The sequence below is a fragment of the Olea europaea genome, chromosome 1 (assembly GCF_002742605.1).
Source record: "Olea europaea var. sylvestris chromosome 1, O_europaea_v1, whole genome shotgun sequence".
NCBI classification, from domain to species: Eukaryota; Viridiplantae; Streptophyta; class Magnoliopsida; order Lamiales; family Oleaceae; genus Olea; species Olea europaea.
In genome coordinates, this window is record NC_036237.1 from 19,860,748 (window position 1) to 19,883,880 (window position 23,133).

The 23,133-nt window shown below is 32.4% G+C and overlaps 1 protein-coding gene across 3 annotated transcripts; it reads right to left on the minus strand.

The window, feature by feature from the left end:
* Nucleotides 1-11,482: 11,482 nt before the first annotated feature.
* LOC111396612 (late embryogenesis abundant protein At1g64065-like) lies at nt 11,483-15,601 on the minus strand. Of its 3 annotated transcripts, none has more exons than XM_023023030.1 (3): nt 15,398-15,601; nt 14,599-14,658; nt 11,483-12,284 (listed from the first exon to the last, which is right to left on the minus strand). In XM_023023030.1, exons 2-3 carry the CDS (start codon nt 14,634-14,636, stop codon nt 11,618-11,620), a joined length of 705 nt encoding a protein of 234 aa, XP_022878798.1. In that variant the 5' UTR covers nt 14,637-14,658; nt 15,398-15,601; the 3' UTR covers nt 11,483-11,617. The 3 variants fall into 3 exon arrangements, 2 of the variants coding, with proteins under 2 accessions (XP_022878798.1, XP_022878806.1); XR_002703038.1 differs by lacking the exon at nt 11,483-12,284 and adding an exon at nt 13,557-13,690; XM_023023038.1 differs by lacking the exon at nt 15,398-15,601 and having other exon boundaries at nt 14,599-14,965.
* Between the last annotated feature and the right edge of the window lie 7,532 nt (nt 15,602-23,133).

Genomic DNA, 23,133 nt, shown 5'->3' on the forward strand with positions numbered 1-23,133 from the left:
GCCCAATGTCAAGGCTAGCACTAGGCATGTCTTAGCTATTCATTCCTCCAAGGGCACTAAGAGGAAAATCAAAGGAAGTTTTAAGAAAACATGCAAAAAGGCTAAGGGCAATAACAAAGCAGGCAAGGACAATACCAAATCTGATGACCCATGCTATCACTGTGGAGTGAAAAGTCATTGGAAGAGGAACTGCAAGGCTTACCTCGTTAGTTTGAAGGGAAAGAAGTCTTCTGAAACTTCTACTTCAGGTATTTTTGTAATTGAGGTTAATATGTCTACTTCATTAGCTTCTTGGATATTAGATACCGGATGTGGATCTCATATTTGTATAAATATGCAGGGACTAAAGAGAAGTAGATCACTGCAAAAAAAGAGAAGTTGACCTGCACGTGGGAAATGGAGCAAGAGTTGCCGCATTAGTTGTAGGGACATACTTCTTACCACACTGCCTTTGGGCTTAGTATTAGAATTAGAAAATTGCTATTTTGTTCCCGCCATTGCTAAAAACATTATTTCTATTTCGTGTTTTGACATGAATGATTTTTCAATTAATGTTAAGAACAATCGTTGTTCGTTTTATAAAGATGAGATCTTTTATGGTTGTGGTGTGTTGCAAAATGGAATTTATATTCTTGATACTTGAGTCGTTTATTATGAATATAGAAAATAAAAGTCATAAAAGTGATAATCTAAATAATACATACCTTTGGCATTGCAGACTGGGTCATATTAATGACAAACGCATTTCTAAGTTACATAAAGATGGATACTTGGGGTCAATTCATTTTGAATCATTTAACAAATGCGAGTTGTGCCTGCTAAGCAAAATGACCAAGTTCCCTTTTACTGGAAAATGAGAAAGAACCACAGAACTGCTGGGACTAATACATATTGATGTATCTGGACTCATGTCAATAACTGTTAGAGGTGGTTTCTCTTACTTCATCACATTCATTGATGATCATTCTAGATATGGTTATGTGTATCTGATGAAATTCAAGCATGAAGCACTTGAAAAGTTCAAGGAATTCAAGCTTGAAGTAGAGAAACAGACTGGTAAAAATATTCTCACGTTGAGATCAGATCGAGGTGTAGAATATTTAAAGGGAGAATTTTTAGATTATCTAAAAGGGAATGAGATTCTCTCGCAGTGGACTCCGCCATATACACAGCAACATAATGGTGTATCTGAATGGAGGAATAACACTTTGTTAAACATGGTGCGATCTATGATGAGCCATGCAAACATTTCAAAATCATTTTGGGGTCATGCACTAATTGCTGCGTACTACACACTTAATTGTGTCCCATCTAAATCGATCAACAAAACTTCATACGAGCTATGGAGAGGAAAAAGGCCAAACTTATCTCACATGAAAGTTTGGTGTTGTGACGCTTATGTAAAGCAAAATGAATCAAATAAGCTTAAGGCTAAATCTGACAAATGCGTATTTGTGGGATATCCAAAAGAGACAATTGGATATTAGTTTTATAATCCCGTTGAGAAGCAGGTGTTCATCTCAAGACATGCTATATTCATAGAGAAAGAGTTTATTCTAAGAGAGGATAGTGGGAACAAACTAGAACTTGAAGAAGGTCAAGAATCCACAGATACTGTTGACCAATTAGATGAACTTGAGTATGATCCAACACTTGTTGACGGACAGACTCTTGATGAGGATGTAGAGAACCTTGAGGACACTCCAGCTCAGCATAAATCAAGTAGGATCATTCGACCTTCCAGAAGGTATGAATTCACGATTACTAATCAAGTATTATTAGTCGAAGATGATGAACCTACAAATTATACAAAAGCAAAGTCAAGTATTGACTCGAAGAGATGGCAAGAAGCCATGAAATCTGAAATGAACTCAATGTATGAGAACAAAGTTTGGACCTTGGTCGGCCTTCCAGGTGGGATAAAACCGATAGGTTGTAAATGGGTTTACAAGAAAAAGGTCGATGTGGATGGAAACGTCCATACATACAAAACAAGGCTTGTAGTGAAGGGTTACACACAAAGACAAGGCGTTGACTTTGATGAAACTTTTTCGCCTGTAGCCATGCTAAAGTTCATTCGAATTTTGCTTACAATAACTGCATACCATGATTATGAGATATGACAAATGGATATCAAAACTGCTTTCCTTAATGGAAACTTACAAGAGGAGGTGTACATGACACAATCTAAAGGTTCTGAATCCAAAGGAGCCAACAAAGTATGTAAGCTAAATCGATCCATTTATGGATTAAAGCAAGCCTCTAGGAGCTGGAATCTTCATTTTGATGAGACAATCAAAAGGTTTGATTTTATCAAAAATGAAGATGAACCGTGTGTTTACAAGAAGACAAGTGGGAGCGCAGTTGTATTCCTAATATTATATGTCGATGACATATTATTAATGGAAAACGATATCCCAATGCTTCAATCGGTAAAATTATGGTTGTCAAAGAATTTCTCAATGAAAGATATGGGAGAAGCAGTGTATATCTTGGGAATCAAGATCTATAGAGATAGATCTAAAAGATTACTAGGCTTATCCCAATCTTCGTACATAGATAAAATCTTGAGAAGATTTAATATCGAAGAATCTAAAAGAGGTTTATGTCTCATGCCGCATGGGATTTACCTCTCAAAACACATGTGTCCTAAAACACATGATGAAAGGAGTTGCATGGATAAGATTTCTTATACTTCGGCGATAGGATCTATCATGTATGTAATGCTATGTACGAGACCTGTTTCATATGCTCTAAGTGTTACGAACATGTTGCTAGCAAACCCTGGTGTGAAACACTGGATAGTGGTGAAGAACATTCTTAAGTACTTGAGAATGACTAAAAATGTGTTCTTGATCTATGGAGGAAATGAACTAAAAATTCATGGGTATACTGATGCTAGCTTCCAAATTGACCAAGATGATAGCAAGTTTCAATCAGGATATATGTTTACTCTCAACAATGGAGCGGTTAGTTGGAAAAGTTCCAAACAGGAGACAACCATTGATTCAACAACAGAAGCCGAGTACATTGCTGCTTCTGAAGCAGCGAAGGAAGCTGTCTGGATCAAGAAGTTCATTAATGAACTTGGAGTCGTTCCTAGCATTGTCGATCCCATACCTTTGTATTGTGATAACAATGGATCCATCGCACAAGCGAAGGAACCGAGGTCTCATCAACGATCCAAATATGTGCTACTGCGATATAATCTCATCAGGGAGATTATACAAAGAAATGACGAAACGATAGAGCGAGTTCCCACAGATGAAAATATTGCAGATCCACTGACAAAGTCGTTGTCACAACAGAAACATGATCATCATGTGGACGCTTATGGTATTAGATACATAAGTGATTGGATCTAGAGTAAGTGGGAGTTTGTAAGTGTTATTGCCTAGATCCAATCGATTTAAGTTGTAAACACTTAATGCATTTAATTTTGGCAAGATCTATTATTTATTTAAATTAATTTTGTGATAAATAATATTGAATAATAGAATCCGAAGATCCAAATTTAAGTGATTTGTTAATCACAAGGAGTTGTGATTGTGAGATACAAATTATGTATAATTGGACCTTGAATAAACCGTGATCGTAAGTAATAACGAGATACGGATATCGTTAATACAGTTAGACCATCACGTGTGACATTTCTTACTTGTGAAGTAAGTAGCTGATTTCACGAGTTAAAGTGTGGTGACACTTAAATGAACACGTGGATGTTTTGTTATAGAACAAAACATTGGAGACCCGCTAAGAGATTCCACATGGATAACTATCTGAGTGTCAGTGGTTAATCTCTAACATTCGGTAGTGGAATTAGTCCTATAACTTGAGGTCATCATAGTGCCTTATATGAGGACAGTCATACTTTGACGGTATTGGATGTTGCTCTGCCAAGGGCCGCTAATACGACATCGTTTGGGTATGTCAAGAACCATATGAAGGTTGTGAATGACCAATAGAGGATTCGTCACTCTTAGATAGTAAGAGATTGTGATCTGCATTTCGTTCAATTAAATCAATAACGAAATCTTTGGCCAAGGTATACATATAAGTCGAAAAGAACTTTTCGACTCATATTGACTTGATAGTAGAATGAAAGATATGATCGATAAAAATCGAGATTGACACACTTCCATATCTCGTAGTTGATCGGATCATAATGACGAATGGATTATAATTTCATGGCAAACGTACAGTTTTGGTTTTGTCATACCACATGACATTTCCCGTCACATGTGTTGCCCTGATACATTACTAGATGTCAATCTGGGACGGCGAGTGTGACTTTGTGATAAATTAAAAGGGTGTTTAATTTATCAACTTTGATTAAATCAAAATAATATTTCACGTCGTTAGGTATTGTGGTCGGGAACCTAATGGGTCGCACACAAAAGAGAATTGGAAGATTGCAAATTGCCAATTGGTTAATTTAATAATCGTTGGATAAATTAATTAATTGGATTTGTTATTTATATTCCCAAATTAATTAATTGGATTAATTAATTTACGGACCAGATTTAATTAAATAGATTAATTAAATATTGGACTGGACCGGACCGAACCCGTTTGGGTTTATATAAATACATGGCTAGGGTTTGAGGTCCATAAGGTTTTCATTATTCTTGCTGGCACAAGAGGAAAAATCCTAGCAGTTGCAATATATTCTCTGTGTGGATTTCATTGGAGGCTGGACAATTAGACAGCTGCGGGAGGCAGATTCAAGTTGCTGGAAAAGAATAATGCAAAGGAGTTTGCAAAATCAAGAAAAATGTATATTTCTTATCACAATTCTTATCTAAATATAAAGCTGACTCCTGAATGGGAGTTGAAATTGTTTAATTCCTCTGTGCATGTTTAAATAAATTTCCTACAGTCTACGCCATCCGATATCAACATCCATCTCAATGCAATATAGAAAAATATAGAAAAGTTCAATGAAAAAATTCTCGTGATTATAAGCAATAATATGATTGAGTGAAACTCAAACTCTTCGTCATTAAAACTCTGAATATATTGATGACGAAATAAGTTGGTAATTTGTGTAAATTTTGATGTCAATATGTGAATGGATGTGAGAAATTTTGACAATTAAAAGTTAAAATTACTAAAAATAATTATCTAAATGCAATTCTACAGAGTATATGCCATGAAATTAGTGAAATTGAATAGTTATAGGTTAGAAGAATGGCCACTTTCCATTATTTCTTCGTTTATAGTTTCAAACGCAACTTCGGACTGTAATTGATCATGGTGGTTCGATTCGGGTTGTTTCGACATTGCACTCCTTGTATTGTCCAGTCTCGCATCCTCTGTGCTCTCCAAATTTTGAAACTATAGTTCCCTTCTTTGATAGCCCCAATTATTCTACCTTCCACCCTTGGGCATCGACCGCGTTGTTGATGAAGTGGATCATCTAGGGATAGCAATGGAGGCGGATATGGGACGGGTCGATCATTCCCACTCTCGTCTTGTTAGTTATTTTTGTTATTTCATCTCATACCCATACCCATACCTAATTAAAGCAGGATGGGGCGAGTTTGAGGTGGGCGAGGTAGGTCCATTTATTGCCCATTTATTATTATTATTTTTTATATTTTTATGTCCTTAGTTAGTAAATATTATTATTTTTTATTCAATTTGTTAAAAAAACTTATGTTCTCTTTAAAAATGATGATAAATTTATTATTTTTATTTGACAAAAACTTAAATTTGAAATAAATTTTAAACAGGGCGGATAGCGGCATAGGGACTATGTTTCCCATACTCGCCCCATACTTGCTTCAGAGCAATGATTTTCTCCTTGTACCCATCCCATTTACCCGGTTAGGCGGGTAATCCTCGCCCCATTTGGGACGGGGCCCACAGGTATCGGGTTGAACGAATTTTTTTGTCATCCATAGGATCATCTTCATCATCCTTGCAGCATTTCCCATGGTTAAATGGTTGCTCGAATGGTTTATATATGAATATTTCTTTTTTGTCTACCATCCTCAAGACCAACCCACGTTTCTCCACGTCAATTGAAGTTTGATCCATGGCTAAGAATGTGATCAAATATAATTAGAATGTCCGGATCTTCTACCACATCTTACACAATGAAATCATTCGAGAATATGAATTTTCATGCTTTAATGAACACTTCCTCAACCTTGCCTTATGGGTATGGTTGTGTGATTGTTTGATCGACCAACTAAAATTATAAGGTTGCTGACTTTATCTAATCCCTTTGATAAGGACATTGGATTAATACTAAATCATGTATAGCAAAAAGTAGTAAATGAACAAAAATTGTCAATTGAAATTTGTAATTTAAAACTTCATGGATGTTAGAGTTTCAGAGAAAGTTTATTTGGCAGAATTGAACTACACTCCTTTATTAGTGCCATGAGCACAAATTTTGGAAGCTTTCTCTTCTTGATTAGCATGTCCTTAAAATATTTTGTATAGCTTGGATTTGCTTCGGTGAATGAGATATTGATGTGGAGCTTCTTAAAGAACGTCTAGGAATTTTTCATATTTTGTATCGCTGTTGTTCTTCTGCAGCCTCTGAGAAAAAGGAAAGGAGACGTGGTCTTATATCCAAGTTTAGCTATTGAAAAATTTGTTATGCCTAATTTGACGAGGCTCTAGGTCATCATATACGTGGGAGCCAACTAACCATCAATCAGGTCAAAGTGTCATGTAAAGAAATTTACTCCATGTCCTGATGACGCTTCGGATAGTCCTCCATGCAAACATAGCACTTTGGAGAAAGCAATTTACTTCTACCATACACAAGGTCAAAAGTCCACATATTATATGAATACTTATATATGGACTTGGGGACTATTGTTTACGCCTCACCCAACAAAGCTCTAGGTCATCGCCCATACTCTACATCATCCCATGTAGGTTGAGGTGGATGGTGGTTGAGGTAATGCCGAAGTGTCATGTAAATGTAGACCTCCATGGCTTAGACGAGCTGACACGTCTATTGATGTAGCGAGAGAAAGAGATAGCAAGCCTTTTTTACGATAAAGGATGCCACCCATTTCACCTTGTCTAGGATATCTTCTGAACAAAGATCTTTTCAAGGTGTAATCCTCATATAAGTGATTGATGTGACTTCTGCACAGTCGACACCAAAAGGTCATGTCTTAAATATACTTGTTAGGAAACATTAAATGCCAACTTACCTATGAATTTATTGATTGACACCTAGAAAGAGACACTCTGGCTAGCATATGTGATCATGTGCCTCTTCATCCAACAGCCCAAAATTCATCTTTGCCACTATATAAACTAACAATTAGCAATATTTGAGGTTAATGTAATTTTTATACATCCACATATATTCCTCTCTTTAATTATTGTTAATTTTTGGGATATTACACATTTTGTGGCTCATGTTATTAGCACGCCTCAAACTCAACATATTCATTTTATCAACTGACTTGATTGTAGGAATACTCACGGCCTCCTCTACCATCATTGGAGAAGGCCACGGACGACTAACAGTTTGTTTAAGTGTGTAGGAAGGAAGTTATCATGGATGCTAGTGTAATTGGGATCTATTGGCCATTTGGAGGGTGTAAAAATCGAGGTCAATGGAATTGATGAATGAGTGCCACATTATGCTTATATCCGAAAATTGCATATCCATGTGAAACTTTAAGTACTTACGCAGTTATTCCATTATTGCCTAAGCTCGGTGATAGATATATGATGTGGTTGGAAACTAGAGTTAAATGAATGGGGATGATGGCTTTGCTTGAAGTTCCAATTAGCCGATGAGAAAAGCACTTAACCAACAATTGAGAATACGTTGGGAGAGCCTGAATTGAGGAAAACGAGTGTTTTGGAGAAGCGATGATTCGTAGTCCTCGGTTTAAATTGGAGATGGAGATTGTTTTAGTTGAAAGGTTCAACCTAAGCTTCGACTATTATATGTAATTCTAATTTCAATCATTTATCCCGATAAGAGATAGCAGAACATAGTAGGCAAAAGTTACCTATACTAGCGTGTAAAAGCTAGCCTTTAGTAATTGACAAGTGTGAATTTTCCACTTATCCGGATCTTCAAAAGTGATTATTCGAAAGTCATTTTGATGGAATACTACTTCATTTGATTAAATATTGAATGTTGTAGGACAAATTCGATGTTTAAAGGCTAATGAAGAAAAGAAAGTGAAAAAAAAAAGGGGCTAAAGAGGAATAATTGTAAAAGTTTGGAAACTAAATCGAAAATCTCAAAAAATTGATGCAGATCGAGAATTGACAATTCAGACCCCATTTGGCCCCATTAAATTTTATTTCATTTTTCTCTCTCTTATTTTCAATCACATAATCTTTTATAAAATAATATTACACGTAAATTGAAAACTTTTTTTTTCTTTTTCAACCACTCATTTTTCAAAAAAAAAAAAAATACTATTTCACCTATTTTCATTTCAAAAAATGGGGCCAAACGGGGCTTAAAATAACATGGATCAAAATATGATGCACTATTGGCCAGTACATAAAGAGATCATTAGGATTACGGAAGTTATTTTACTATTTCATTTTTAGCAATCACCTTAGTTGGGGCCGTGAAGAAGATGAGGGACCAATGTACTCATAATCTATTTGTTGCGAAATAACAAAAAGTTGCTTGACTCTGCAATCATAACTGAACTTAAAATCTTTAAACGTCAAAAGACGTTGGCTCGATTCAGTCTGACCGTAAATAGGGAAAATTGTAAAGATGATAGGCTCACCATTTCGGTATTTAAGTTCATTATCTAACTATGCTAATTAGTTTCTTTCTTTCAAACTCATATATTACAAGATTACATGACCGAATTATGAAAAAATCGATTGACAAAATGCATTATTCAGTGGAAAATGTAGGGCGTAAGATTATTTCTTTAGTAAACTTGTAGAGTGTTTGGATAAAATTATAAGTTGTTAAAGTTATAATGTGATAGAAATTAGTGATTCATAAATTATTAAGGAAAATGCTTCTCCAACAGGGTGTCTGACCGACCCCTTGACAGAACCCTACCAAAAAGGGTGGGTCCCGTGCCAAAAATGGGTCCTCCTCCACCTAGTGGTGGGGTTCGGTCAGGCCCCCTGTTGGTGAAGCATGGTCCAATTATTAATAGTAATAGATCCTACAAAATGTGTACTAAAAGTTAAATATTGACGTTGAAAGGTAATTTAATTTTTTATGTTTTCCGAACATTGTATCAACGAAGTACCAAAAGAATACAACTTGCATGTCCACTAATTCAAACATGTAAACATCGGGTGCAGTACATGTACTTTGTACTCGTAGTGCTAAACAATTGACTTTAGTTGATATTATTGTTATATAAATAAAATTAATTCATGTTTGGTTTACTGAAAATAGAATTTTTAATAGCTTTGATAAAAAATGATGAAATGTGTGGATGGAAAGTTGATAACAGTTGTGAATCCAACAAAATATATAATTAAAATTAATTATTGATTTTGACTTAGATTTTTTTTACCTTTTTTAACTAAACCAAGCTGAGGCTAAATAGTTTTTCTATTTTATAATAATTTGATCTCTTACATTTAAGTGGTGTTTTAAAAAGCGTAAAGTGTGGAGTTGAAACTTCAAGCTTTACGAGCTTAAACAAGTCTAGACGAAGTTTAGGCGTAAAAAAACCTCTTTTTTATTTATAATATTATTTAAAATTTTTAATCATCATAAAAATTACTTAATAATTAAAATACTACATATTAAACACCTAAAATTATAAAATGCAATATTTACTCAATAATTTCTATCACTAGTCAATTATACAATTTTCAAGTTTTCGAAATGCAAAAATTAGAATAATTTTCATATTTTCAATTTTTAACTAAACAAATCCTACTTAATTGATTTATAGAAATTTCATACATGTTCTTGGAGTTTGTAATAAAATGAGACTCAATAATTAGATAATGTGGCTAACATTATAAATTAAATCTTATTTAACGATTTGGATAAAATCATTTTTAACTTTTAACATCTTTTAAAAGCTTGAAATTAAAGTCAAATGAATTTTTTAAATAATAATAATAATAATAATAATAATAATAATAATAATAATAATAATAATAATAATAATAATAATAATAATAGGCTAAAGTCAAATAAAAGACTTTTAAAAAATACTAAAAAAAAACTAATAAAACATGTCTACGGAGGATGAAAGAAATGAAGAAAAAAATTCAACAATTTAGGAATTCGAAAAAAAAAGCGTCTAGACGCAAAGCGAGGCGTTTTGCCTGAGCTTCGAGTCTAGTGATTTTCTAAAAAATGTGTAGTTAAAAAGTAGGAAAATTTTGAATTTACATTTAAAATTATTTTATTAAAAGAATGTAATTAAAAATTAATTTGTGGAAAACTAAGTTTTTTTAAATAATGAGGTTCACTGTTCAGAAAGTTAATAGTTTTTAAAAAGTAGTAGTAAAAGTTCAAATCAAAAGTGACATTATTATTATTATTTATTTATTTTTCAAAGGACTGTGATAAAAATATAAAGGGTAAATAACACGAAATATCCATACATTTTAATGTTATTGTGCAAAATGTCCATACCTTTCATTTTTTGACATTTTCATCCCTATTTCCATCTTTCATTGCACAAAATATTATTTTCATCCATTTTTCTCAATAAAAACGTGATTTTACCCTCATATTTAAATAAAACAAAAAAAAGGGGAAAAAAAAGAAAAGAAAAATAACTAATTGCAACAATAGTCCAAAATTTTCAAATAATTACAAATTAATCATAAATATATAATTAAAAATCAAAACTAAAAAAAAAAAAATGTAAAATCCATTCATCTTCTTCCTCCATCTTCAAACATAGTCAAACCACCCTGAATTTGGTAAAACTTCACAAGTCAACCAAAATATCAATATATTCACACATGCATTAAACTGCTATGGCACACTCAGTATAGTTCTAAATTGCCTGGGCCAATTTCATATTACTTTACACAGCAAAGTACACACCATTGCCCGAGGTACAAATCACACTAATAAAAATCCTCCTCCATTACCAATTTAGAGAAATTAGATAGCTTTATCCATATATACATATTTATAAAACATATTATATGCATTCATGTATTATTAATATTTGGAAAAATGAGTGTGGGTGTTTGAGAAAAATACATGAGGGATTCTGACTCAAGACCCGTCTTGGATCCAATGAACCTCCGTAGGTTTCCGAAAATGGATAAAAATGACATTTCGCACAATGAAAGATGAAAATAGAGGTGAAATATCAAAAAAATAAAAGGTATGAACGTTTTGTGCAATGACATTAAAAGATATGGATGTTTTGTGCTATTTACCCAAAATACAAATATAAATAAACAAGTAATTCATTTTTTATCTGACTGTAGACCACAAATCGTTTAATAAAAGTTAGAGCAAAGCTATTGACAATGGATGAAACTTTAAATCAAGAATTAGCTCTATAATGAGAAAACATTTCTAAATAATAATATGTAAAATATTTTCATCATATTTATCGTAAACACTGAACTGTAGGAAAAAGAATTGCAACTAATAACGTATTTAAAGAAATCAGAAGAAATAACATATATATGTATAGATCAAACAAGCTCATCTGCAATACAAATTCCTCAGCTGCCTTGAAGAAGTATCGATTTCCATGGTGCAACTCATGTTAGTATATTTGTTCTTCTTTATGATCTTCATAAGCTCCACTTTTCCTCTCAATCTAGACTGGCTGCTCAATGGAATAACTGTACTAGCTGCAAATTGTGCTGCGAGAGTTCTTGGAACATTTACAGAAGATAATTCCACCGGTACGTTAAATTTCCTCGTAGACCGAGGTCTTGCTCTTGCTCTAGGAATGAATGCCTCTCCAACTTTTATGTTCATGTAATAAAATTCAATCGAGCTGTCCTGATACTTGTACCGACCAAAATTAGGGTTTTTGACGCCAAGTTCAGCGATCATTTTAATGTGAAATGAGCGATTCGTGTTTAACGTTGTAATGTTAAAAGTGTCAGTGTCGAAAGAAGCAGATCGGACTCGAAATTTGGGTGTTCTTACTTTCATTACAGTGAGTGCAAAGATTAGAATGATTCCGGTTTGAAACACGACGAAGGCAGCGACGTACATGAAACATTTGAGCCGTTTCTTGCGGCGGTCCTCCCTTTCCGCCACCGTCGCCACCTCTTCATCTACTCGGCTGTAAGGATTCACCTGTGGTGAAGTGTAGGCCCTTTCTACTGCTTCCGACTTATTTTCCACCATTGTTGACCTGAAATGAGATATCTTTTTGCTCGTTTAGATACTTCTTTGAGAAAAGCTTAAAGAAAATAATAATTTGGAATATAGATACATGTCTATATATATAGGTAGATTGAATTGGGCGGTGGGGGTGGGGGTAGGGGTAAGGGATGGAACACCATTGTTGAAGTTTCTGCATGAACAAGGATTGATTATTGATGTGAAAATTTCTACGTACGTAACCTAACGCGTTTAAGGGGTTTGATATGGTGACTTTCGATGTGTTCATAATTTTATATAAAACCAGATGGTTCTATTTGGAAATTTTTTCTTGACATTTTTCTTACGTTTTAGCAAGTTTCACATGGACTAACCATCGTGTTTATGTTTTGAACAGTTTAATTTATAAATAAATAGAAGATAGATGAAAAAATATTTGTGAACAAAAAATAATCTAATTATTTATAAACAAATTATAAACATCGGCCAAGCATACTACAATAGATATTTTAATTAAGGGCCAATTACTTGGACCTGTAGGTTGTTAATTTGACTTTGGTAGATGGTTACGTGGGAATTTGACTTTATCCGACCATGGTGCAATTTGCGTTACTATTTAATGTACATTATTCTTCTTCTTCAATACCAAGTCAAACTTCATTTGTATAAATTATTTTCCAAATTGCTAAGTTTATTATAAGAAGATTATAGGTGCTCTTGTAATGAGGTCAATGGCCTTTCCATCTGTTTGTAGCTATGCAATCTCATTTCATTGCATTGCACTTATGTAAAAGAAGGACTCCTTGATTCACTATTCATTTTTCTGCCCTTGATTTCACACCTAACCAGTTCTACTATTGTTCATAATCTGGTTCTCTACTGCCCATTCATAAATATCTCCAGTTCTCATAAAGCAGCCTTACCTTAACCTTTACTTTTCCCTTCTACTTCTACTGATACGACTCGTCCCAAATCACCTTAATGGATTCGACACGTATCATGCTCCGATGATAGATACCAGCCAAATGCTGGACCCACCACCAACGCAACTATGACTTGCTTGACTAAAAAAATATTTTTAACAGAATTTTGACAAAATTTTCCCTGAAATACGAACTAAAATCACCTGAACAATAATCAATTTTCCTCAAATCAATATATATAATATAAATCAGGGTACGCCAGTTCCTCAAAATACAAACTATTCAAATAAAATGCTGAAAAATCAACATTTACTTGCTTTATAACTAACAATCCTCAAATATATTAAAGATACCAAATATCTAATGAGTCCATAATGAACTTTTTTGATTTAAACTATATGTATCCCAAAAGAATACACAATGTATAATCTGATAAAGGATGTTATACAACCTATGGCACGTGGCTTAATTCGGTTGTTCGACAGGCTTCAAAGCTACTCAATTCATCTACTTTCTGTCTCATAAAGAAAAATGTGAAAAATATATGAGTTTAAAGCTCAGTGAATTGATAATTTGTGAATAAGTAAAATTTTCTCATTTATGCATATTTTCTGAAAATTCTTGCACTACTAAAACTTCTAGAAATTTTGAAATCTGGTACCATTATTAAAATCAAACATGAATACATCATAAAATTTTTTGCTCTTCATTCTAGATAAGTAACTGTAAAATGTAACAAATATAAATAATATGACATCCGTAAAAATCTGTGAAATATTGATGCTCTCAATACTATAAGCTGAAAGTTTTAATCTGAGAACTGAATAGACTGAATTCTATAATCTGAAATTCGATAAGCTGTAGAAATATTGAAAAATCACACCAAAAAAGTACCCGAAATAATCTTACTCATGTGTCGGTTAGTACCGATATCTATGGCAAAGCTATTCAAACGTGATATTCTGATAATCTGATTATACGTACGCAGAGCTACCCCAAAGGCTAATCACCCTAGTACACGGCCCAAAGCTTATGTGTGTATGAGAGTGGGTCCCAAAGACCTCTGATAATCTGGTTATACACTATGGAACACATTCACAATAGTGCAGAGCGGGTGAAATCACCATAACTAGTCATACACTGTGGAAACACATTCACACCAGTGCAGATTAGAGTAAAATCACCTGGTACTTTCTGGTGGTTTTAAAAATAACATTAAATATACTAAAATATTTAACACTGAAATAATATGCCAATGAAATAATGGAACTGAAATGAATTTAATTTTAAAGCAACTGTTTATGAATCAACTTTCTTCTGAAAATCATGCTATCAAATCAACTGTATGAAATAATAGAATTTCTAATTTAATATAAATTTAAGGAATACTAATTTCTGAAAAATAAGTTTATATCCACTCACTGCTCTATGGATAAAAATATGGCTAAATTAACCTTCATCTCCAAACTTCCACGTCATTACCTGAAATAACAGTATAATAACTCAAATTAAAATATGACAATTAAACTAATGCAAAGTCACCACTTAATTCCTCAACTTTCAAATTTTCTCTTGAATCTCCATTCTCGATACTTGAATGAATTTCCCAAATTTTCTTTTCTCTAACGATTTATCAACTAATCACCATTCATTATCAAATTCATTAAATCACTTGCACTTCCTTAACATCACTATCTTATTCGTTTGCAACCCCTATACCGAATTTAGTCAAATACATAAACTTCAATTTTTGTCATATAACTTCATTCAAACCTTTAAAAATCTGAAAATAATAACTTTGACAAAAACAGCACTAAAATCCCATAATATTAAAAAATGGTACCAATTTCCATATTAAAATCTGGTATCAAAACCTTTGACAGAAATAGCGCTATTCTGGGCAGATTTTCAAAAACAGCGCCTGAATAGGATTTTGTCCAAAATGACTTAAAAATGGAGAAATCAACCCCAAATCCTTAATTTAAGTGATTAACATCATATAATCCCAATAAATCAAAGAATGAGTATCTATTTCATAAACCAATTTTCAAAGTTTCCCCCCTTTTATTTTCTTTTTTCCAACACTAATCATTCAACATATATTTCTTTGACCTCAAATACCTATTAATAACGTTTAATTCTTTCTAAATCTCGAATTTAAGGAATTTCCATAAACCCTAAAATCTAATATCATTCTTCAATAAGTAAAACTTATGCTTACCTTGAAAAATTGAGGAGAAAATCGAGGACTTAGCTTATCTTCCCTGTTTTTTTTTTTCCTGCCCTTTTTTTTTCTTTTCCCTTCTTTTCTTCCTTTCCTTCCCCATTTTTCCTCCTTCCCAGCTTCTGTCCGAATTCTACTGTGTGTATGTGTGTGTTTTTAGTGTAAAATGGGTTTAATGGTAATAAAATAAAGGGGCCACTAACTTAATTGCAAAGGAAGTCCCTCTTTTATAATATAATATAAAGTCAAATCCTAAACTTCCAAAATATATAAGTAGATACCAAATTTTTTTTGTCGAACTTAAACCTTCAAAATATTTGTCACAATAAATTAAGTCCCAATTAAAATGAATTATTTCATTTTAGACCCTTTTGACTTTGACTTTGACAATTCAACTTTTGATTTTTGACTTACTTTAATGAGTTGTAACATTTACTTTTGTCTTCACTTTTGCTTATCGTTCAAGAGTAGCTCCCTATTAACACACACTACTGAGCTTCGAAACATCACTCTTTTCATCTTCCCCCCTCTTTCACTACATGTATCACTGGCCTTACTCACTGCCTAGACCTTCCTATACTTATCTGGGCCTTCGGATCTACTAGTTATTATCTGTGGATGTTAGTTTTCTTTTCTTAGTTTTTTTTTTTTTAAATTTTCATCAATTTCTCAAAAAATCCATGTCGAATTTTGTATTTTTTTGGATGCAAAATGGTTCTAGTGGGATTTTTTTTTTCCACGATTTAGTTCTCGATTACATGAAGGAAAATATTTTGTAGTTTTCCCTTATAGTTATTTCTTGGGTTGCCCTTTTTGTTTGGTTTTTCATTTTTAATTTGTTCAATTTTTTAATGGTTTCAACTGCATAAAGGATTATTTATGACTTATGAGGCTATTTTAGTTAAGAAATTAGAACTTTTTTTTTTCCTTTTTGGAATTATCAATTTTTATATATGTTTTTATTCTGTTAGAGAGTTTAGAGCCTAATGACTGTATGATGGATTCCACGTGCAAATTTGAAGTTGAATGGAATGTGTGAGTTGAAATAAAGTGAAATTTGTGATTTTTGCCCTTTAATTTGGTAAATTGGAATTTACTAATTAATTAACAGAAACAGGGTTCAAAGGATGGGATGCAGATTCAATGGGTGGTTGTTTAAACATTCATATCGATAGGTACATTGACTTGAGAAAGTACTCAGGTCATCGTCAGCACTGTACCAAATTAAAATTTATCTCCAACCATTACACCAAATGAATAGTGTTTAACCATTTTCTTCCCTTTTTTATTCTTTATAATTTATTTATTTGAAATATTATTTATTTAATTATTTTATAAATACATAAATTACTAAATAAATAATTACGTTAAATTACGAAAAAGATTAAATTTATTAATAAAATATAAAAAACATAGTACAGTTAATAAAAACGCTACAAAAATGAAAATATTAAATCAGGCCATCAGAAGATAGTATAATGCATTTCGAATTTGGATATTACGAAGTCTCAAAATTTTTGCAATTTAATTCTCAGAATTCATATATGTATCGTTTTGTTTAAATAAAATTAGATTATAGTACGTATGTCGTTGTTTAATATATTTCATGTTAATTTTAATAAATAATCATGTTTGTTATATTTTAAATTTTTTTATTTTCTTAATTAATTTATTAATTATTATTTTTTATATTCAATTATTATTATTATTATTATTATTATTATTATTATTATTATTATTATTATTATATTAAAAAATATATAGCACAAATGATACAACTATCCCTCATCAATTATTTGAAAAAGGAGAAGAAAATAGCAAAATAGACTTTCACCACTTTGCACCAAAATGGTGCACAGTATAGTGTTGTATTGGAGCAACTTTGCACCAAAAAAGGTGTAATTTGATGATTTGGGGTTCACATTGGAGATGTCCTTAGTAATCTCTATGTTGGAAATTTGCTTAATATGCACAGCGAAAATAAAACAAAATTTCAATTTCATCAATGATCTCTTTTATTGTGATAAGAATTATATCTTTGTTGAATTCTGCAAACTCCTTTATTTTTTTTTTAACTCAAACAATCACAATCTACAATTCACAACTGTCCAATTATTCATCATCCAATAAAAATCTACACTGGGAACAAGATTGAGAGACTGAGGTTTTTACTTTTCTTGTACTAACAAAAAATATTTATTGTATTCTTTACAATTTTTTCAAACCCTAATTTCCTATTAATATAAGTCCCAACAAACCCGCCTATTAACGTAATCCAGTCCAAAACTTAATTAATCTAATTAATTAAATTTGACCCATGAATTAATTAATTCGAGCCTATTAATAGGCAACGCAATTAATTAATTATCCAACACTTGTCAATTAATTAATTGGTAAATCTCATTCTTTTAGTTCTCCTTTTGTATGTGACACATTATGTTCCCAATCATAATGCCTAACGACGTGAATTATTATTTTAATCTAATCAAAATCGATAAATTAAAATATCCCCTTTTAATTTATCACAAATTCACATTCGTCGTCCTAAATTGACATATAACAATGTATTAGGTCAATAAATGTGACAGAAAATGTTACGTGGTATGACAAACTCAAACTTGACCGTTTACTATGAAACTATAATCTCTTTATCAATATAATCCGATCAATTATGAAATATGAATATGTGTAAATCTAAATTATCGAACGTATCTTTCATTTCACTATTAAGTCAATTTAAGTCAAAAACTCATTTTCGACTTATGAGTACACATTGGCCAATGATTTTGTTATCAACTTAACTGAATGAAATGAAAATCATAATCTCTTACTATTTGAGAGTAATGAATTATTTATTGATCATTTACAATTTTCATATAATTTTTGACACACTCAAACAATGCCGTATTAACTACCTTTGACAGAGCAATATCCAATATCATCAAAGTATGACTATCCTCATATCAGGCACTATGATGACCTCAAGTCAAAGGACAAATCCCACTATTGAATGTTAGAAATTAACCACTAGCACTCAGATAGTAATCTATGTGGAATCTCTTGAGCGGGTTTTCAATATTTTATTCTATAACAAAATATTCATGTATTCGTTTAAGGGTTCTGCTGCTTGTACAGCCCCTGTTTCACAGGGCCTTTATAGGGCACACACAATACATGGGGGTGGGGTAATTTTTTTCTTAAATAATCACCCACCCCACCCACCTCACCCAGCATGTGAGGGGCCTGTACAACAGGTATTTCCTTCATTTAAGTGTTACCACATTTTAACTTGTTAGATCAGTTACTTACTATACAAGTAAGAAATGTTATACGTGATATCTATTCGTACTAACGATATCCATATCTTATTATTACCTATGACTATAGATGATTTAAGATTTAGTCATATGTAATTTATTTTTCACAATCACGACTTCTTATGATTAACAAATCACTAAAATTTAAATTTAAGAACTTTATTATTTAATATAATTTATTAGAATAATAATCAAACCAATAATAGATCTTGCCAAAATTAATGTATTAAACATATATTAAAAATATTTACAACCTAAATCGTTTGTATTTAGGGTATAACAATTACAAACTCTTACTTGCACTAAATTCAATCACTCATGTATCTAATCCATAAGCGTCTACAAAATGATCATGTTTATGCCGTGACAACTGCTTTGTTAATGGATCTACAATATTATCATTTGTGGGAACTCGCTCCATCTTCATGTTATTTCTTTGTATAATCTCTCTGATAAGATGATACTGCCTTATCACATGTTTGTATCGTTGATGAGATGTTGGTTCCTTCTCTTGAGTGATGACTCCATTGTTATCGCAATGCAGAGATATGAGATCAACAATACTAGGAACAATTTCAAGTTCATTAATGAACTTCTTGATCTAGATAGTTTCTTTCGGTGCTTCAGAAATAGCAATGTACCCTGCTTCTATTGTTGAATCAGCGGTTATCTCATATTTAGAACTTTTCCAACTAATCGCTCCGTTGTTGAGAGTAAACATATATCCAATTGAGATTTGCTATCATCCTTATCAGATCGAAAGCTAGCCTCAGTATATCAATGAATTCTTAGTTCATTTCCTCCATATATCAAGAACACATCTTTAGTCGTATTTGAGAATGTTCTTAACTTCTATCCAATGTTTCTCATTAGGATTTGCTTGAACTATTTTCGTAATACTTAGAGCGTATGAAATATCTGGTCTCATACATAGCATGGCATTTATGATAGATCGTATTGTTGATGCATAAGGAATTTCATATATGAGATTCCTCTTATCATGTATTTTGTGACACATATCTTTTGAGAGGTAAATCTCTTGTGACACGGGACACAATCCTCTCTTGTAAATCCCTTATTAACCCATAAATGGATCGATTAAGCTCGCATACCTTGTTGGCTTCTTTGGATTCAAAATCTTCTGGTTGTATCATGCAGGTCTCCTTTTGCAAGTTTTCGTTAAAGAAAGCAGTTTTGACATTCATTTGCTATATTTCATAACCATGATATGCGACAATTGCAAGCAACATTCGAATAGGAATTCGCATGGCTACATGCGAAAAAGTTTCCATCAAAGTCAACATCTTGTCTTTATTTGTAACATTTTGCTACTAGCTTGCCTTGTATATATGGACGTTCTCATCCACGTTGACATTTTTCTTATAAACCCATTTACAACATATATGTTTTATCCCACCAAGAGAGTCGACCAAGGTCCAAACCTTGTTTTCATACTTGAGTTCATTTCAAATTTCATGGCCTCTTGCCATTTCTTTAAATCAACACTTGACTTTACTTCACGTAATTAGTAGGTTTATCATCATCAACTAATAATACTTGATTAATAATCGGTGAATTCATACCTTCTAGTAGGTCGGATAGCCCTACTTGATGGACGCAGAGCTGAAATGTCCTTAAGAGTTTCTATGTCCTGATCAAGAGTTTGTCCCTCGGTAGGTATGGGATCAACCTCAGGTTCATCTAATTGGTCAACGTATTTGTGGATTTGTGAACTTATTCAAGTTCTAATTTGCTCCCACTACCCTCTTCTAGAATAAAACATTTTCCTAGGAATATGGCATATCTTAGGATGAACATCTTCTTCTCAATGTCACAGTCCCAAACTTTTATATAAGATAAGTAGGGTCTTTTTCTTTTCCATATCTCGTATGGAGTTTTGTCAACCGATTTAGATGGGGATTTAGTGTGTAGTACGCAAGAATTAGTACATGACCCCAAAACGGTTTTGGGAGGTTTGCATAGCTCATCATTGATTGCACTATATCTAATAATATGTGGTTCCTCCGATCAAATACACCATTGTGCTGTGGTCTATGTTGTGGAGTCTACTGCGAGAGAATCTCATTCTCTTTTAAATAATCTAAAAATTCTCCTTTTAGATATTCTCCATCTCGATCTGTTCTTAGGGTGAGAAAAACTTATCTATTTGTTTCTCTACTTCAAACTTGAATTTCTTGTACTTTTCAAGTGCTTCATACTTGAATTTCATCAGATATACATAATTGTATATGATCATCAGTAAATGTGAAGAAGTAAGAAAAACAACCTCTACCATTGAATGACATTGGTCTACATACAACAATTTGTATTAGGCCTAATAATTGCTCATCTCTTTTTCATTTTTCAGTAAAAGGAAATTTAATCATCTTACCTGATAGGAACGATTCACATTTTTTAAATGATTCAAAGATAAAATGCCTCATCAATATGACCTAGTCTGCAATGTCAAAGATAAATATTATTTAGATCATCACTTTTATTTCTTTTATTTTCAATACTCATGATAGACGACTTAGTATCAAGAATATAAATGTCATTTTGTAATACAACACAACCATAAAAGATTTCATCTCAATAAAATGAACAATGATTGTTTTTAATATTAATTGAGCAATCATTCATTTTCAAACACAAAATAGAAATAATGGTTTTAGTGATGGTGGGAACAAAATAAAAATTTTCTAATTCTAATACTAAACCTGAAGGCAATGGTAAAAAGTATGTTTCTACATATAATGCAGCAACTCTTGCTCCATTCCCCATGAGTAGGTCAACTTCTCTTTTCTGCAGTTGTCTATGTTTCTTTAGTCCATGCATATTTATACAAATATGAGATTCACATTCGATATCTAATTCTTAAGAAACTAATGAAGTAGACGTATTAACCTTGATAACAAGTATACCCGAAGATTTGATTGTTGTTCTTTGTTTTTACAGGAGAGTAATTTTAAAAAGGTGCATGGATATAAATCCTAAAATTAAAATTTAATGCTTTCAAAACTGCCCCGTAGATATACCAGACTATTAGGGTTTCTGTACATTTTGAGAAATTTCGGATTCTTTCATAAAGTTTAGTTAATTGACAATATGCACATGTGCACTGTATGTATAAATGTATTAGTCACTGCTAGAAAGTGCAACTTTGGCGACGAAAATTTATCAATGGTCAATTTCTGTCGTCAATAGCGACGGAGTAACTGAATAACTGACGGACAATAAATAATAACTCCTTTTATTTTTTGATCAAGAATATTTTATTATTGAGGAATTCACCAATGGAAATCTTCCGACGGTAAATGAAACTAAGCTACAAAATATGAGCTAAATGAAAGTAGGTTGTTTTTTTCAGCTAAAAATTGCATGTAAATCACGTACGATTTATATTTGTGCATGGGCTGTGATCTAAATAGAATCGTATGGAAACTTTCAAACAACAGATGGATGTAGAGATAACGGAAATCAATGGCCAATCTTAAGAAGAAAGCAATAACCAATCTCAAGAACCACAACCAGGAGAAGGCACCACACTAATTTGAACCTTTTTTAATGGGTGAAATGCCTTATTTCCTCTTCGTTAAGCGTATCGATTTCATGCCATATGCAAAAAAAATGTTTGTAGCTAATGTAATTGTTTCGTTTATCAAGTATTGGGATATTATCAATCCCATATGCACTTTCACAATGACGGTGACTTTGTTTAATAATACTTTTCCTGATTGTCATTTTCTATTTTTACATGGGATTACTTTTAAACAGGTGTATGGATATAAATCCCAAAATTAAAATTTAATACTTTTAAAAAGGCCCTATAGATATAACAGACTATTAGAGTTTCTGTATATTTTGGAAAATTTTGGATTTTTCCATAAAGTTCAGTTAATTGACAATACGTACATGTGCACTGTATATATAAATGAATTAGCCACTACTACAAAGTGCGAATTCAGCGATGAAAATTTATCAATGGTCAATTTTTCGTCACTAATAGCGACGGATTACCGACAAGATAATTGAATCACCGACGGACAATAAATAATTACTCCTTTTATTCTTCAATCAAGTATATTTTATTACCAAGGAATTTACAATGGAAATCTTTTGTCAGTAAATGAAAGCTATAAAATATGAGTTAAATGAAAGTAGTTTGTTTTTTAGCTAAAATTACAGGTAAATCGTGTACGATTTTATATTTGTGCATGGGTTGAGATCTAAATGGAATCGTATGGAAACTTCAAGCAACAGATGGATGTAGAGATAGGAAATCAATGGCCAGTTTCAAGAGGAAAGCAATAACCAGCCTCAAGAACCACAATTAGGAGAAGGCGTCGCACTAATTCGAACCTGCTTTAATGGGTTAAATGCCTTATCAGGTCCCGCTCAAAGTTACAATTCTTC